The sequence below is a fragment of the Oscarella lobularis genome, chromosome 9 (genome assembly GCF_947507565.1).
Source record: "Oscarella lobularis chromosome 9, ooOscLobu1.1, whole genome shotgun sequence".
Taxonomy (NCBI): domain Eukaryota; kingdom Metazoa; phylum Porifera; class Homoscleromorpha; order Homosclerophorida; family Oscarellidae; genus Oscarella; species Oscarella lobularis.
The window spans coordinates 2,814,513-2,826,050 of NC_089183.1; the positions used below are offsets into that span (position 1 = coordinate 2,814,513).

General features: G+C 44.2%; 4 protein-coding genes across 7 annotated transcripts; 1 reads left to right on the top strand and 3 right to left on the bottom strand.

Moving 5' to 3' along the window:
* Position 1: 1 nt before the first annotated feature.
* Positions 2 to 2,617, bottom strand: LOC136190825 (eukaryotic peptide chain release factor subunit 1-like). Its single transcript, XM_065979102.1, has 14 exons — positions 2,412 to 2,617; positions 2,223 to 2,339; positions 2,112 to 2,170; positions 1,921 to 2,060; positions 1,734 to 1,872; positions 1,567 to 1,679; positions 1,440 to 1,517; positions 1,315 to 1,380; positions 1,200 to 1,263; positions 1,079 to 1,146; positions 941 to 1,028; positions 823 to 887; positions 702 to 774; positions 2 to 514 (listed from the first exon to the last, which is right to left on the bottom strand). Exons 1-14 carry the CDS (start codon positions 2,516 to 2,518, stop codon positions 357 to 359), a joined length of 1,335 nt encoding a protein of 444 aa, XP_065835174.1. The 5' UTR covers positions 2,519 to 2,617; the 3' UTR covers positions 2 to 356.
* Positions 2,618 to 4,205: 1,588 nt separating this feature from the next.
* On the bottom strand, positions 4,206 to 5,679 carry LOC136191578 (uncharacterized). Its single transcript, XM_065979942.1, has 5 exons — positions 5,552 to 5,679; positions 5,025 to 5,330; positions 4,694 to 4,975; positions 4,515 to 4,638; positions 4,206 to 4,453 (listed from the first exon to the last, which is right to left on the bottom strand). Exons 1-5 carry the CDS (start codon positions 5,634 to 5,636, stop codon positions 4,396 to 4,398), a joined length of 855 nt encoding a protein of 284 aa, XP_065836014.1. The 5' UTR covers positions 5,637 to 5,679; the 3' UTR covers positions 4,206 to 4,395.
* Positions 5,680 to 5,821: 142 nt separating this feature from the next.
* Positions 5,822 to 9,107, bottom strand: LOC136191579 (vesicle transport protein GOT1B-like). 3 transcript variants are annotated; one of them, XM_065979945.1, is made up of 13 exons: positions 8,976 to 9,107; positions 8,825 to 8,916; positions 8,587 to 8,765; positions 8,457 to 8,538; positions 8,054 to 8,386; positions 7,855 to 7,899; positions 7,731 to 7,805; positions 7,208 to 7,680; positions 6,982 to 7,145; positions 6,894 to 6,932; positions 6,796 to 6,837; positions 6,689 to 6,742; positions 5,822 to 6,634 (listed from the first exon to the last, which is right to left on the bottom strand). In XM_065979945.1, the coding sequence occupies exons 1-5, from the start codon at positions 8,998 to 9,000 to the stop codon at positions 8,342 to 8,344; spliced, it is 423 nt and encodes a 140-aa protein (XP_065836017.1). In that variant the 5' UTR covers positions 9,001 to 9,107; the 3' UTR covers positions 5,822 to 6,634; positions 6,689 to 6,742; positions 6,796 to 6,837; positions 6,894 to 6,932; positions 6,982 to 7,145; positions 7,208 to 7,680; positions 7,731 to 7,805; positions 7,855 to 7,899; positions 8,054 to 8,341. The 3 variants fall into 3 exon arrangements, with proteins under 3 accessions (XP_065836017.1, XP_065836016.1, XP_065836015.1); XM_065979944.1 differs by lacking the exons at positions 8,457 to 8,538; positions 8,587 to 8,765; positions 8,825 to 8,916; positions 8,976 to 9,107 and having other exon boundaries at positions 8,054 to 8,346; XM_065979943.1 differs by lacking the exons at positions 8,457 to 8,538; positions 8,587 to 8,765; positions 8,825 to 8,916; positions 8,976 to 9,107 and having other exon boundaries at positions 6,689 to 6,751; positions 8,054 to 8,346.
* Positions 8,883 to 11,461, top strand: LOC136191571 (meiosis 1 arrest protein-like). 2 transcript variants are annotated; one of them, XM_065979931.1, is made up of 13 exons: positions 8,883 to 9,350; positions 9,413 to 9,509; positions 9,648 to 9,716; positions 9,773 to 9,894; positions 9,944 to 9,983; positions 10,035 to 10,103; positions 10,161 to 10,256; positions 10,303 to 10,382; positions 10,429 to 10,530; positions 10,590 to 10,601; positions 10,650 to 10,751; positions 10,814 to 11,005; positions 11,055 to 11,461. In XM_065979931.1, the coding sequence occupies exons 1-13, from the start codon at positions 8,907 to 8,909 to the stop codon at positions 11,394 to 11,396; spliced, it is 1,767 nt and encodes a 588-aa protein (XP_065836003.1). In that variant the 5' UTR covers positions 8,883 to 8,906; the 3' UTR covers positions 11,397 to 11,461. The 2 variants fall into 2 exon arrangements, with proteins under 2 accessions (XP_065836003.1, XP_065836002.1); XM_065979930.1 differs by having other exon boundaries at positions 10,590 to 10,751.
* The last annotated feature ends 77 nt before the right edge of the window (positions 11,462 to 11,538 follow it).

The window sequence follows — 11,538 nt, forward strand, 5'->3', positions numbered from 1 at the left end:
GTCACCGCTCCGCCCATTAATTAAAACATTGACGTCACGACACATAATCAATAACACCAACTTCCGTGTTTCACATCATTGTCTCTATTCCTCCCTACGTCCCCCTGTGAGCAATATATATAGATATAGAGATTTTACTGTACTGCACACACACACATACCCATACACATACACAAATACACTGCGTCAAATCAGTAACCGCATCGTCGTCTCTACACCTCCCATGCACAACATGAGAAGAGAGAAGAGATAGAGAAAAGGAACCGCGATTTATCTCCCCCCTGAGAATTTTGCCCCCACGTCCCCCTCCTTCTCGTCTCTCGTCCCACGAAGGAGAGGGACTAGGGACGCCGTGGTCAGAAAGCATCGCCGTCGCCGTCAAACTGATCGTCGGACTCGTATTCCATGGATTGGAAGTCGACGCGATAGCGCAGAATGCAGCCGACTCCGCCGAATCCCTTGCAAAACTGGGATCCTTCTTGAGAGCGATCCGTTATAATTTCGAGAGCGGCACCTAAAAAATAAATAGAATTAATTAGTTAATTAATTCATATAATATGGAGCGAGTTAATTAATTAAAACTTCTCATAATTGCAGAACTATTTGTCACACATGCACCCGTGTTTCGGTACAATAGATATATTATTAATCATAGGAGACTTTGACTATACAGTATAGCACTGTCACATGTGCTCGCTTACCGAATTTCTTATAGTTATTGGCTAGCCATTCAATCAGCGTAATTTTCTCAACGAGCTCCATTTCGACACCAGTCTAAAATCGAGTGTATTGAAGCTTATATTATATCAAGTCTCTATATACCGTCTTGTCTAAGAACATTGTCTTGTCTTGTTCCTGATCTGGTCTCAGATGAATGACCTTCTCTTCTACACAGTGGCAAAACGTCTATCTATGTGTAGGCCTATGATAAGTAGGTTACCATCTGTTTGATGATTCTTCAGAGTGAAACGGGTTATGGCCAGGTTTTCCCACACAATCAGAATGTCAACGCATCCCATTTCCAAAGCCTATAGAGCATATGATAATAATTTATTTAGCTTTGGGTATTTGTGAGAACCTTTAGAGAGTCGTCGACGCCGAAGCAGAATCTGCCCGTGTCCTGGGAGATTTCATCAAAGTATTTACCTGATATGAATATTATTTGATCTGTAGCTTAGGTCATCTCTCTCTCGTTCTACCAATCAGCTTCTTTTCTTGAATAAATTTCACGTTAGCCAATACATCGGACGCCAGCTCTATGGCCTATGAACATAAATTGTATAATTATTTCCCAATTAATTAATTAAAACGTACTTGATTAAAACCATTTTCACCGCCATAAGCGATGTCAACAACTTTTAGAATTTTGCATTGAAGCCTCTACAAAAAAAACCAACATAATTGCGCGTGAATTATATATGAAAGTGAGGTTACAATACCCCATCAAATAAATCTGATTGGCTCAACTCCGTTTTGAAATCGGCGGAACCAGCCAAGACGAGACCAGTCACATTGGGCTAGAGAGAATAAATGAACAAATAGATGAACTGATATCGTATCACTTGCCTTGTCATTTGTAATGAAGAGCTGAGTGACTGTTTCGGCTACTTTTCTCACGTAATTGTGCCTCTTCTCCATTCTCAGACGAGCGAAACGCAAGGCAGATTGACCACCTCTTCCTACAAAAAAATCAATCCAACTGGCACTGTTAAAACACATGAGACTATCCTGACCATGTTTCTTAGGCAAATCAACAGTGAATTTGTGCAGAACGTCGCGCGAATTGCCCGAGAGAACGCCAAAGAGAGCCCCGTTGCCGTCCATGACAATGAAGCCAAATTTGTTATCATCAGCCAACAAAGCAGCCAAAGCCTAATAATTAATTAATTAATTAATCCCTATTGATTTTTAATTAATAACCTCTGTGTGAAATTTGTTGTCGCACAAGTAGAGTGACGTATTGATCGGTCGAAACGGTTCAAAATCGAAATTGACCTTCTTCTCCTTCCCGTCTTCCGTCACAATCGTACCGCAATAAATCACGAGACCTCGAGGAGGAACTACAATCGAATATATCAATAAATAATTCGTGTTATTTTCTTTCGAGCGACCTTTCGAGTAGAGCTTCAGTCGCTGCTGTACGGACGTTATAGCGCTGAGAACTGATAATCTAAGCGAGATAAAGGTCCCAACCGGCGCGGTTACCTCGAAAGGGGCCTCACCTGTTCACGCGACTCTTGATGTTCGACGCCGTGCCGAATTCGTCCGCGAGCATCTTCGAGACGCGCGATATTTGATCTTTCGGCGGTATGATGAGCGATATCATGCTCGTTCCATTCCTAAACGCAAAGGGGAGGCCCCCTTTATTTGCTTGAGGGCGCGAACGCGTCTCGAACGCCTTTTTCACGCACCCTCGCGCCGCTTCGAGACTCTTGATCAGTTTCTTCACTTTCCATCGTTCGACGTTCTTATCGGCGTCGCTTTCGCCGCCGTTGCTGCTCATAAACGCGGCGGCCATCGAGAAAACGCGTGAGTGCAAGCTCGCGACCGAAACCGAGCCTTTGTCTTTGGGCTCTTGCCTCACCACGACGAAAACGAGTGGTGCGATTATTGCGCAATCTCTACGCCACGTGTAGAATTCTCCCCGGATCGTGTGTACGTACAACTGATGACGTCTGTCGACAAAATAGTCCATGAGAACAGAAAATAAAAAAATGTGAAAATATTCTTACTAGACACGTACTGAAGCTCTCTCCACTACTTCGAAGCAATTTTCGGCCTTACATCTATGATTCTATCTACTGGTATGCTGTTACAGAAGGGAGGAGCCTGGCTAGGGGCTCCCAAGTCGCAGAAGTAGTTTGTAGGGTAGGTACGAAGTCCCTATTATAACTGATACAGTGCAGGTTTTTTAGAACATAATACAAATACGGCATTTTTCTGTTTTTTTTTGTTTTTCAGTTTTTTTGCTGGATGCAAACTACGGAGAAATATCATTTCTCTTCTTTTTCTTCTCTCAAGGTAGATGTGGACGGTCAACTTGCTCTTTCCAATGCTCGTATCTTCCTGTTTTTATCCCCTTATCCTTCAAGATTTTGAGCGCTTCTTTGACTTTCCGGTATTTTTTGAATCCATTGGTGGTGTACCAAACGAAGACGCTCGTTTTCGGGGATGAAAGGCCTCCAAGCTTCTCTGCAATTTTTATCGCACACTCTTGACAAGGTGCAATCCACGTATACAAAAGAATGAATGATAATTTCATTCCCTTGCAATTGTGGAATGTAAGAGAGTTCAGAAGTTGGTGCTCGCAGTGAATTTTCTTTTCGCTCGCACCATGACCTTCGATAATTTGAGGAGTAGCGTACGACCAGAGTTCTCCTTTTTTATGGACGTTCAGGCCACCAGTGTTGATAATATCTTCAATCGTGGTAAAATTGTCTGGTACAATTAGAAGAACAGCAAATTGATTTCCTTTGCGGCAATATTTCGAGTTGTCTTCAAAATGACGAATAATGCGTGAAACAACATCACGAACGATGTCTAAAAGGATTTAAATTAGTATTCGCCACAGCTATATTTGTTACGGGTAATTTGGAGTTAAATGGAATATTGATCTTAGAGGGCATAAAATGGAGCATAAGCTCGTCATAAAAAAGATTCGAGGAAATGCTCGCTGCTGTGGAGTTTGCTGTGGTCGGGTAAGCGATTTCGATATCAGCTTCAGAGTTCCTACATGCAGCGTGACGTCGTCACTGCCTGGACCACACCTCTTTCGAAAACAACCGATCCGAACGCGTTCGGGCACGCGAACACCCCCAAATCCCAATGCGTTAGGGTAAACGAGGATCTACCGTGCTGACGACACCGGGTAGGCCCGGTACGTACGAGCGAAATTACACGTACGAGTTTTCGCTCGCACTTACTGGTAGGATCTGAAATTGACGTCTTTCGTTCCGGATCTCTCTCCTGTTGTGTGGAATTTGACGCGCGATTCTGTGGAGTGGCGTTTGATACGTGAATTCGTTGTTGCGCAGCATATTTTGGGAGGAAATGTTTTTGCTGATACTGATTATATTTATTAAAGCTCATGTGACCGACAAAGCGCGCATGTTGCGTTTTTACGGAAGCCGAGAAGATATTTGAAATTTTCTACACATACTCTAACTAGAAAAATCCCAGCAGGCCTCTTTTCGGATTCTGATCGATAATGGATAGTGTACCAACTTCATTCCATATCCTTTCTAAATGACCTCACTCGTGGCTCACACAGAATTTGTTGCTATGACACCGGCACGAAAAAAAGAAAAAGCACACACAAACTACTACACGACACTGTCAAGAGCACCTAATTTCTACGGCATTCTTTAATCTGTCAGAAGAGTTCTGACGTCATAGCTACGGTTCAGCATCATCATGATTATGAGGATTTTTGGCTGCTCCGGGTTCACATTGGCTAAAAAAGAAATCTCTCTTTCTAAAAAACGGAAAAGGGTTTCCCCAAGAGGCAAATTTACCTTTTACAATGCCGACGTTTCTTATTATTTATGACAACCACGATGGAAACAATAACCGTAGTCATGACGCCAGCAGTGGCGCCTATTGCTCCTCCAATAGCTCCACCGTTACCTCTTTTCTCATCTTCACGTGTTCACATAATTAGAGCATAGTTATTGCGAAAACAAACGCTACTAACCGCAGATATCCGATTCCGTGGCCACGACTACGTCGATTTCCTTTCGTTGCAAAACGTTTCGAGCTTCCAATCTGTACGTTCCCCTGTCCGACAATTCCACGTCGTCGAACGTTAAACCAGATAGATCGACTGAAGGAAGTCTCGTCGACGAGTCCGTTTCCGTGATTTTGGAGACGGTCACGTTCGGTTCGGGTAGCCCCGTAATGACGCAACGTTTCCTCAACGTCTCTCCGACCTTGACGCAATCAGTCATCTCCTTAGTACAATTTATTTCAATCTCGTCTGAAGAAACGACATCAAGGCGATGAGGCAGACATCAGAACAGTGATACCTCCGAGAAGAAGGCTATTCCGCCCACTGGCAAAGACTGTAGATTGACCAGCGTCTGTAAGCTGGCATCGGTACAAAGATCCGCCCAATGACTGAGACATCGTCAGAGTCAAAACGCTTCCAACGTTCGCGGTGGTTGTTATCATAGAGTTTAGTTGGGTCTCCGCTCCATTTTCCGTCGACCTTTTGAACCATTGACCGAGGCTCGTTCTCGAATGGTTGCATAACAGACGTACGGAATCTCCATTCAGAGCCCAAATCGAGTCGTCGACGTTTTCGACCAGAACTTTTTCTCGATTTGTGGCGCCTGAGATTAAAGTGGATCAGTCACGTGCAAAGTAAGTGCAAAAGTATATCAATGACGTCACTCAGTGCAGGAGGGAAAGGTTCTTGAAGCGAAAAGACTCGGAAAGTCAGCGGCTGCAGCACTTCCGACTCCTCTAGCTTGCTCGGATTCATCATTATTACGTCATTGATCTACCGTGACACTTCGTGGCTTCATCGACTTTGCGAGATGCGCACACTCACCGTCAACAAGAACAGAAGATAAGAACACTGCAAACGAGATAAGCAGCACGTCGCCGCTTCGAGAAAGAACTCGCATTGACCCCATTCGTGACCGGCGTGACTAATCAATTCTTCGAAGTGACGACCCGAGACCCGTATGACAAGTCACAAGACAAGATATTTATTTCATCAACACCTGCCACGTGCCTTCGATAACGGTGTAGTCAAACAGAAAGAGCAATGAAACATTCTGATAACACTCACCATAAGCCAAAACAAAAGACGACGTCATCCTCCCAAAGTCCTTTTCATCACGTCTGTTGACAAAATAGTCCACGAGAACAGAAATAAAAAAAGTTAAAAAACTACATATCTCACGCTTTTCGTGGGGAACTCCTAGCAAATACGGGAATACCTCCCCTACACTGTACTGTACCAGGGTACTGTACGTCCAAAGTGTGGGCGTGGCTAGTGAGTAACAAATATCTTCACTTGACAAAATCTCAGCAAGACACTTTTCGCGTGCTTTCGATAAACGATAACGCCATGGTTTGTCTCTTCGGGGCTCTTGCGAGTGGTGCGATTATTGCGCAATCCGTACGCCAATCGTGTACCTACAACTGATGACATCTATTGACAAAATAGTCCATGAGAAAAAGATAAAAAAATTATAGACCGGTTTCAAAAATTCTTTTCTAACACTTCCCGTAGTCGGCCGCCGATGCGAACGGCGTGGCACGCAGCGATTACGTCACCGCGCATTTTTCCGAATCTCCTTTCTCGTCTTTGTACTTTTCCAGTACGGAACGACAGTTCATTTCGCTTCCTCGTCCGCTTTCGCGCATGCCTTCGAGGGCTTGCCAGTCGTGTCCCAACCGGTCGCCGACGTCTTGCCACTTGGCGGACGCGGTTTCGCAGACAATGCGAGCAAAGTCGTTCCAAGGTGCATCGTGAATGGAGGCAGGTGATTTGGTGCTGGAAGTGAAAAACAGCCCCGCGTACCCGATGTATAGTCCCGTGCATACGGCGATTAGGAACGTCGCGACGTAGAATCGGAGTCCCGGCCGAAGACGTTGAGATTTCTTTGAAAACTTCAGCGCATCTCTTAATTAAATTTCTTATTAGATTTAATTAATTAATAAGGATTATGCGTTGAACCTTAGGGCGGAAATCTCCTCGTCGAAACGAGCATGAAGTGCAGCCAGTCCTTCTCTAAGCATCCTTATATACATGTATACCTAATACCTGGTATGCTATTCCCATACTTTAGAACAGAATTTTCGTATATGAGTTGTTTGACAGCATGCCTATGTCAAAAGAAAAAGTTGCCAGCGGTTTTGCTCTAAGGTGAATTTTCTACAACCTCAAATCGTCATTCTCCTCTTGAACGTCTTTCTCTTCTCTAAAAAGTTTGTAATGTAAATCGTTTGGCGTGGGACTTCTAAGATTACCGCTTCGTCTCGCGAATGGTCCTCCCCATTGCGTACTGCGTTTGAAAACGCGTTAGCGATCGCTGAACGTCTACGCTGTATCACGCTTTTCGAGGGAACTTCGTGGGGGAAAGGAGCAAATACGGGAATACCTCCTACGTACAGGTGTAGGCGTGGCTAGTGAGCTTGGTATAGATGACGTCAATGATTAAATAATGGTCAAAATCAAAACACCCAGGACACTTACCATGCGTCTAAAAATGAAAAGGTCAGCAGCAGTCTCACAAATTCTCTTTGATCTCTTCCTTGAGACGACCGCCTATGCCTACGGCATTGCATGCAGCAATGACGTCGCCACGCAATTCCTTTGTATCTCCTCTCTTGTCTCAGCATTTCTCTAGAAAGACTCGACAATTCTTTTCGCTTCCTCGTCGGCTGTCGTGAATATCTTCGAGTGCTCTCCAGTCGTCTCCCAGCGCGTCTCCCATCTCTTGCCATTTGCCCGACGCGACTTTGCACACAACGCGAGCAAAGTCATTCCAAGGTGCAGTGTCAAAGGAGCTGCGTGAATTCGTCTTGCTGGGACTGAAAGACGAGACTGCTTGGCCAGATCCAAGTTTAAAGCATGTCAGCCCCACAATGAGCATAATCAATATCCATTTGAGTGGCAGCTGATTAGGAGCGGCTCTATTTGGCCTTCTCAATAGATCCATTTCCTCTCTACATCGGGTTATGACTTTATTAATTAATTGACATTGTGTCTCTTTAACCTCAGGGCCGCAATGTCTATTTCAAAAAGAGCTTTTAATTCAGCCATTTCTATCCGAAGTTGATTGATAATTCCCCTAAATCAATCAATAAATAATTTATACTTTACACGAGAACAAATTTAACCTCAAAAAATTATTCTCCGCTCGTAACTGATGAATCTCTTCTTCACTAAATTTTTTGAAAGATTAATTAAATAAAGGGCTAAAAGTATTGTCAGTAACGTAGAGGTTTTTTTTCCATTCCAGATATATAAAGACTCTACTTGCCCTCCCGTTTACTCTGACTTCACTGGGCGCCTTAAAAAAGCGCTGTGGTTCCTTACTGGTTAGGCACACGACGCTCCATCGCGCTGCAATTGGAAGAGTGTTACTCTTTAGGAGATCCGGCAGTGGGGGACTTCGTGACGTCAGGGACAAAAAATGAAGTCCCTGTCACTGTAGTAGCATTAGCATTGGACGGAAGGAAATGCGCAGAGCACAGCCGATTCAACGCAAAGATCACAAGACTATTTTTAAAATTAAGTACACAGCGCCCAGACTTTATTATCTGTATGCTGTCACTGTATTTCTATATTGAAAAAAGACTGCCTACATCTAGTGGGGAAACGGTTCTATACATTGGATTCACCGGAGCCGTCTCCCATCCAACCGACAACCTAGCCAGCAAAAATTTCAAATTAAGACGAGACTACTTAGAAATCCATTCCACTAAAGAATCGAACTTACAGATCGAATACCAGGCAGATTCAATACGTTACCAATCAGCGGAACTCGTCTCATAAAATTGACAGCGACCGGAAGAAACCCTCTATAGAAAATAATAATTACGACGTCATATATTTAAAAAATGACTGACCCGAATAAAACGAAGAAGCCGTACGCTTCGACGACCATTCCGACTACGGGCCATCCTATTAGGACTAATAGTATGCCGCCGACGAAGCAGCCGGTTCCTTTCAGTTTTCGACTTTGAAAGAAGAACTTGAACGTTCTTTCGAGCCCTATGACGAATGCGAGACCGGCGAGGAAGAGAATCTATTGAGGGGAGAATCGTTTTTTTGGGGAGTGGGTGCCCGGATTGGGCTCGATCTTACGTTTCCCATGGCTAATAGGCCTCGATCAAAGAAGAGAACCATTCCGAGGAAGAGGAAGACTACTCCGAAGCCCGATAGGCCGATGCCGATTTCTACGCGAGAGAGAAACGAGGCCGTTTCCCATCAGGGGGCCTCACTGCAATGTTCTCACTTTGGTAGTCGCTTAGAGGTATCATCGTTCACTTCGATTGACAACGAAGTCAAAGCGAACTACAAAAAACGACAAATTCGAACGCGGTTGATACAAAATCGCATCCGGGTTGAAGAGAGAGGCCGGATGAACATGACGGAAAGCGTCAGATTCACTCATTCGGCGTTTCCACGACAACGGCCAATGGCAGACGATCAGCGTCCGCAGCAGAAGCTCGTCGCACGTGCCCTGCTGATCGACGCGCGACGCGTGACGTCGAAAACGCGTCAAAACGTCGTCGAAACGCTACGCAACGTATTCGCCTTGGCTAGTCAGCTCGCCGGAGGCTCGCGAATACCGTTCTTCGGTCTCTACGTTCTCTCGGAGAAATTCAAAGTGAGATTAATTGATTTGGAAGTTCGAAAAGGCACGAATAAATGAATTTTGATTTTTCGAAGTGCTTGCATCCGTTGCAACACGCGAAAGGGAATTTTTCTAAGATAAGCGCCGTTTTTGATCATTTGGGGGCAATTGGCGAAAATATGACCACTACAGGCACGAAAATTAAAAATTAAAAATTAAAAAATTATAGTCAGCTGACTTAGGATTAATAGTCACGAAAATTAAAATTGTATAGTCATAATAATATCACAATTATAAATATTCGAAAATATCACTAATCAGGTGACTTAGGCGGATCTCTGTACGAGGGGTTGCGAGAGATTCGTTTGCACTACGAGAGACAATTTCACACGTTGAAAGAGGAAAGAACAAGGAGCACTTCCTCTATAGCAACTGTGAGAAATTGTCTCATCTTTAGTCAGAAGTGGCTCTCGATCGTCTGGAGCTTACGATTCTCACCGGCGAATGGATAGGCACGGCGGCGTGCGACGTGAACGACGCATTTGCGAGACTCGAAAAGGAAGGCGAGCCTATACAGGTAAACGAAAACAATACATTAGATTTCCTCAATAGAACATTGGTTTCAGAGAATCACCCTTGTCCAATTGACTGAAGAATTAGACCAGGGTTAATTAACCGAAAAAAATATTAAACGTCCTCCCCAACATCATAGTTTAGATAGCGTCAAATGTGATATACCAGTTCTAGATATAAACGAAGCTATAGCACTCGAAACGACTAGCGGAGGTCAGAAAAAGAGAACACTACCTACACGTTTTTCTACTAACGGCCTCTTTGGGAAAGATTTGCTAGGACTCGAAAAAATATTCAAATCGTGGCTACGCGACAGCGCGCACGAACGCGAGCACCTGCACCTTTTGCTACCAAGCCTATTCAACAGTAACACACATACGTACATATGTATTGATTTAGAGTTTCTCTTTAGAGGATTTGATAATTAAGTGCGACCTAGTTGAAGGACTCTTGAGCCCCGCAGTCTTACCTGCCCCGTGTCAATCTCATTTCGTAAGTCAATAGAACCGTTTACGTAGTGAGACAAACGTTTCTGAAGTCTCTTGAAGCGTCGAGCCTCGTCCCTAAATCGACCCCTCGCAGTCAGCTTAGACTCAAGGCTATTAAACAAATACCTGTCGACTCAGTCTGCGAATCAGTAGTAAGAACTTCAATACATTTATGTATACATCAGATGTTAATTAATTTTTTTGACTTTAGCTTTATGGTCAGGTAAGGAGAAGACTATTGATTGGAATATTTATTATATTAGAAATTCAGCCGTGGCTCGTCAGCGCGACGAATAGCTCGTATTTAGACTGGGAAGAACGGGAGACCAATCAGCACAACTTCATTGCTCTCAGTCGTCTACTCTACACTAAGGTAAAGAGACACTAAAGTCAGGGGGGATCCTTTTATGTTGTCTACTTTTACTTCAAAAAAAGAATCTGGGTCTTTTGCTGAGCGAAACGCGGACTTCCGTGCGAGGTCACTTCCTCGTCATCGCCTCGGGGGCCTCGAGTCTACTCCTCAAAACCATAGCAACGCGAGAGTTAATGCTACCGTTCGATTTCGAAAGGGAGACGGAAAAGCCGCCCGAAGATGCAATGAGATTAGTAGAAAAGAGCCTAAGTCGAGTTAAGAGCGTTATCTAATTAATTAAGTTTTATTTATTGATTTTTTTAGCTTGTTATTGCTGATGCGTTCAACCCTTTGCACTACGAGTCGAATCTCTATCCGTTTCTAACGTCCACCGTTCTCAAAAGCGCTCCAGCGACGCGACAGGTCAAGCGAAAGCTCCCCGTACCGCCTGGCTTACTACGACGCAAAATGGATTCATCGCACGTTGGCCCAGAGTCTACGTTTCAACGTTTGCCGTTGACGGACGCGCAAACGGCTCCGAGAACGACTATGCCCCTATATGGACCGACTGTCGAACGAAAGGGCAACGAAACGAAACGAAAACGAAGTCTCCTTCCGCCCAAATCGAAGAGACCGAGCTACGCCGAAGCAACGAAAGAGCAATGACAAAGAGGACTCTAGATAGAGACTAATGTATATGTGTACAATATAGCATATTGGGAGAGGGCATATTACACATAGAAATCATTGCATTGACGCACCTTAGGCTCTCTACATGGCACTATAGTGGATTATACTGACCCAGTTG

What these genes read in the sequence shown, in the direction of transcription:
- LOC136190825 (XM_065979102.1), bottom strand. Translation starts at nt 2,518, where the DNA reads ATGGCCGCCGCGTTTATGAGCAGCAACGGCGGCGAAAGCGACGCCGAT. An exon ending in GTGAAAATGGTTTTAATCAA is followed by an intron (nt 1,264 to 1,314) that starts GTACGTTTTAAT and finishes TTATGTTCATAG; the next exon opens with GCCATAGAGCTGGCGTCCGA. An exon ending in GCGTCGACGACTCTCTAAAG is followed by an intron (nt 1,029 to 1,078) that starts GTTCTCACAAAT and finishes TATGCTCTATAG; the next exon opens with GCTTTGGAAATGGGATGCGT.
- LOC136191578 (XM_065979942.1), bottom strand. Translation starts at nt 5,636, where the DNA reads ATGGGGTCAATGCGAGTTCTTTCTCGAAGCGGCGACGTGCTGCTTATC. An exon ending in ATCTTCTGTTCTTGTTGACG is followed by an intron (nt 5,331 to 5,551) that starts GTGAGTGTGCGC and finishes CTTTAATCTCAG; the next exon opens with GCGCCACAAATCGAGAAAAA. An exon ending in CACGGAATCGGATATCTGCG is followed by an intron (nt 4,639 to 4,693) that starts GTTAGTAGCGTT and finishes GAACACGTGAAG; the next exon opens with ATGAGAAAAGAGGTAACGGT.
- LOC136191579 (XM_065979943.1), bottom strand. Translation starts at nt 7,010, where the DNA reads ATGGGGAGGACCATTCGCGAGACGAAGCG. An exon ending in GAGGAGAATGACGATTTGAG is followed by an intron (nt 6,838 to 6,893) that starts GTTGTAGAAAAT and finishes CTTTTGACATAG; the next exon opens with GCATGCTGTCAAACAACTCA. An exon ending in TACGAAAATTCTGTTCTAAA is followed by an intron (nt 6,752 to 6,795) that starts GTATGGGAATAG and finishes CATGTATATAAG; the next exon opens with GATGCTTAGAGAAGGACTGG.
- LOC136191571 (XM_065979930.1), top strand. Translation starts at nt 8,907, where the DNA reads ATGCCGATTTCTACGCGAGAGAGAAACGAGGCCGTTTCCCATCAGGGG. An exon ending in ACAATTTCACACGTTGAAAG is followed by an intron (nt 9,717 to 9,772) that starts AGGAAAGAACAA and finishes TGTCTCATCTTT; the next exon opens with AGTCAGAAGTGGCTCTCGAT. An exon ending in ACTCGAAACGACTAGCGGAG is followed by an intron (nt 10,104 to 10,160) that starts GTCAGAAAAAGA and finishes TCTTTGGGAAAG; the next exon opens with ATTTGCTAGGACTCGAAAAA.